The 2,451-nt window shown below is 57.5% G+C and overlaps 1 protein-coding gene across 1 annotated transcript in view; it reads left to right on the forward strand.

The window, feature by feature from the left end:
* Positions 1 to 26: 26 nt before the first annotated feature.
* The window catches only part of PTSG_01624 (uncharacterized protein), a gene marked incomplete at both ends in the record, with an annotated part of 3,737 nt that continues 1,312 nt past the window's right edge, over positions 27 to 2,451 (forward strand). The window contains 7 exons of the mRNA XM_004997547.1: positions 27 to 49; positions 118 to 159; positions 383 to 554; positions 770 to 945; positions 1,215 to 1,304; positions 1,557 to 1,846; positions 2,141 to 2,313. Coding sequence (XP_004997604.1) covers positions 27 to 49; positions 118 to 159; positions 383 to 554; positions 770 to 945; positions 1,215 to 1,304; positions 1,557 to 1,846; positions 2,141 to 2,313 — 966 coding nt within the window. The remainder of the gene's footprint in view (positions 50 to 117; positions 160 to 382; positions 555 to 769; positions 946 to 1,214; positions 1,305 to 1,556; positions 1,847 to 2,140; positions 2,314 to 2,451) is intronic.

Below are 2,451 nucleotides of genomic sequence, written 5' to 3' on the forward strand. Positions count from 1 at the left end.
GTGTGTGTGTGTGTGTGTGTGTGTGTATGGATGCTGTCGTCTGCCCCATGTCTCCTGCCTGCTTTGTGCCCATGCCTCACTCCACCACACATTGACCCGGTGCCCTCTGCTCCACAGGTACACAACTTTTGTCTCCGTGTATCAGCAGCACCAGATCAGGTACGCGCTCTTTGTGTGCGGGCATGCCTTCTTACTGTTGGTGCGACATGGTTTGCATGCAAGCACAAGCGCTCACGTGCTCTCCGACCTCCTCCTTCCTTCTCCAAACACACACACACACACACACACACACACACACACACACACACACACACACACACACACACACACACACACACACACACACACACACACACACACACACACACACACACACACACAGCCAGCAGAAGATTGCAGCGTTGACGCGCGAGAACCACGAGCTGAAGCGGGAGCTGTTTGACCTGCACCGCTTCCGTGGACAGTACAATGAGCACCTGCAGGAGGCCCTCGCCGAGCTCACGTCGGTCGCCCACGACACGGACCCCACCAGCCATGAGAGCCAGGACGCCACGGTTCGTTGAAGTGCTTTGTGTGAGTGAGTGGGTGCGTGTGTGTTTGCATGCATGTGTGCGTGCGTGCGTGTGTGTATGTGTGTGAGAGAGTGAGAGAGAGAGTGTGTGTGTGTGAGTGCGCATGTCTCTATCACCCTCACACTCACACACGCTTACCCACGCGTGCCAATGCAACCCCTCCTGCCTTCTACTCATCACCAACGCCCACACGGCAGATGCGCGCTGTGGAGAGCACGCAGCAGCAGTTCCTGGACAACCAGGCGTGGCAGAGCAAGCTGCATCGCGTGTACACGGAGAACATGTCACTGCGCGACACGATTGAGCGCTACCATGCCGACCAGGTCCACCTCAACGAAACCGTCGACGTCCTCAAGACCGAACTCTGCGGCAGGTCGGGTGTGTGTGTGTGTGTGTGTGTGTGTGTGTGTGTGTGTGTGTGTGTGTGTGTGTGTGTGTGTGTGTGTGTGTGTGTGTGTGTGTGTGTGTGTGTGTGTGTGTCTGGCTCCCTCTCTCAGACACACTCTTGGCACCGTCGCATGCTCACCCGACTTGCCGCCCATCGCCCGTGCCCTCCATCTTTGCCCACCAACCCTACCACCACCATCACAACCTGCCGTCACACACCGTCATCATCACACATTGCCACGTGTCGCCCCTTAGGATCCAGCAGGTGCAGCTCATGTCACAGGGGCTCGCCACGCCAGAGAACCCGACATACGCGCGCCTCCTCAGCGAAATGCAGCAGAACACGTGTGTGTGTGTGTGTGCGTGCGTGTGTGTGTGTGCGTGCGTGCGTGCGTGTGTGTTTGTGTGTGTGTGTGCGTGCGTGCGCGCGCGCGTTCGCTCGTTTGTTCGCTCCTGTGTCTGTGTGTTCGCTCTTGTGTTCATGTTTTTCCATCTCGTCACGCTGTCCGTCTTCTACGGTTTGTGCCACCGTCTGTGTCTTCGCATCGTCACCTGTGTGCCCTATCTACCACCACCACCACCACCTCTGCGCCACAGGATGCGGGCTGTTGCCAATGCGGAGAGCCGCCGAAAGCGCACAGCCGACATGATGCAACAGCAGCAGACCGTGATGCAAGACGACGCAGACGCGGACGCAACCACCGCCCTCCAACAACAGCAAGGCCAGCAGCAGCAGCAGCAGCAGCAAGAGCAAGAGCAGGGTGATGGTGATGGAGGGCTGATGCCTCGGTACCGACGGTCTGTCCGTCTGGAGAAGGCCAAGACGGGCGGATTCGGCCTCAGAATACAGGTCAGTCGTGGTGGTGGTGGTGGTGGTGGTGGTGGTGGTGGGTAGGTTCACAGTGATGATACGGCAGCGTCTACACAGACACAGACACACACACACACAGACACAGACACACACAGACACACACACACATACGCGCACACACACACACACACACAGACACACACAGACACACACACACACACATACGCACACACACACACACACACACACACACACACACACACACACACACACATACCACCCTCTTTTCACTCACACATGCACACTTTCGCGATCACATGCATATGCATGCACACCCCCCCCCCATTCTCTCTCCTTGGTCACGATTCAGGTGGTGGGCTGGACGACAACCCCAGCGTGCGGAGTGCCGTTGTGGTTGAAAAAGTGTACCCGCTGCTGCCGGCGCACGCCTCTGGTCGCATCTTCGCTGGGGACGAGGTGCTGCGCATCAACAACACTGCCGTATCCCACCTCACCCACTCCAACGTCATCAGGCTCATCCAGGTAAAATTATGCCAGTGGTGGTGCTGGTGTGCTGGTATGTGTGTGTGTGTGTGTGTGTGTGTGTGTGTGTGTGTGTGTGCCCCCGTGTGTGTGTGTGTGCACGTGTGTGTGTATGTGTGTGTGTGTGTGTGTGTGCGT

Source organism: Salpingoeca rosetta (genome assembly GCF_000188695.1).
Source record: "Salpingoeca rosetta unplaced genomic scaffold supercont1.3, whole genome shotgun sequence".
NCBI classification, from domain to species: Eukaryota; class Choanoflagellata; order Craspedida; family Salpingoecidae; genus Salpingoeca; species Salpingoeca rosetta.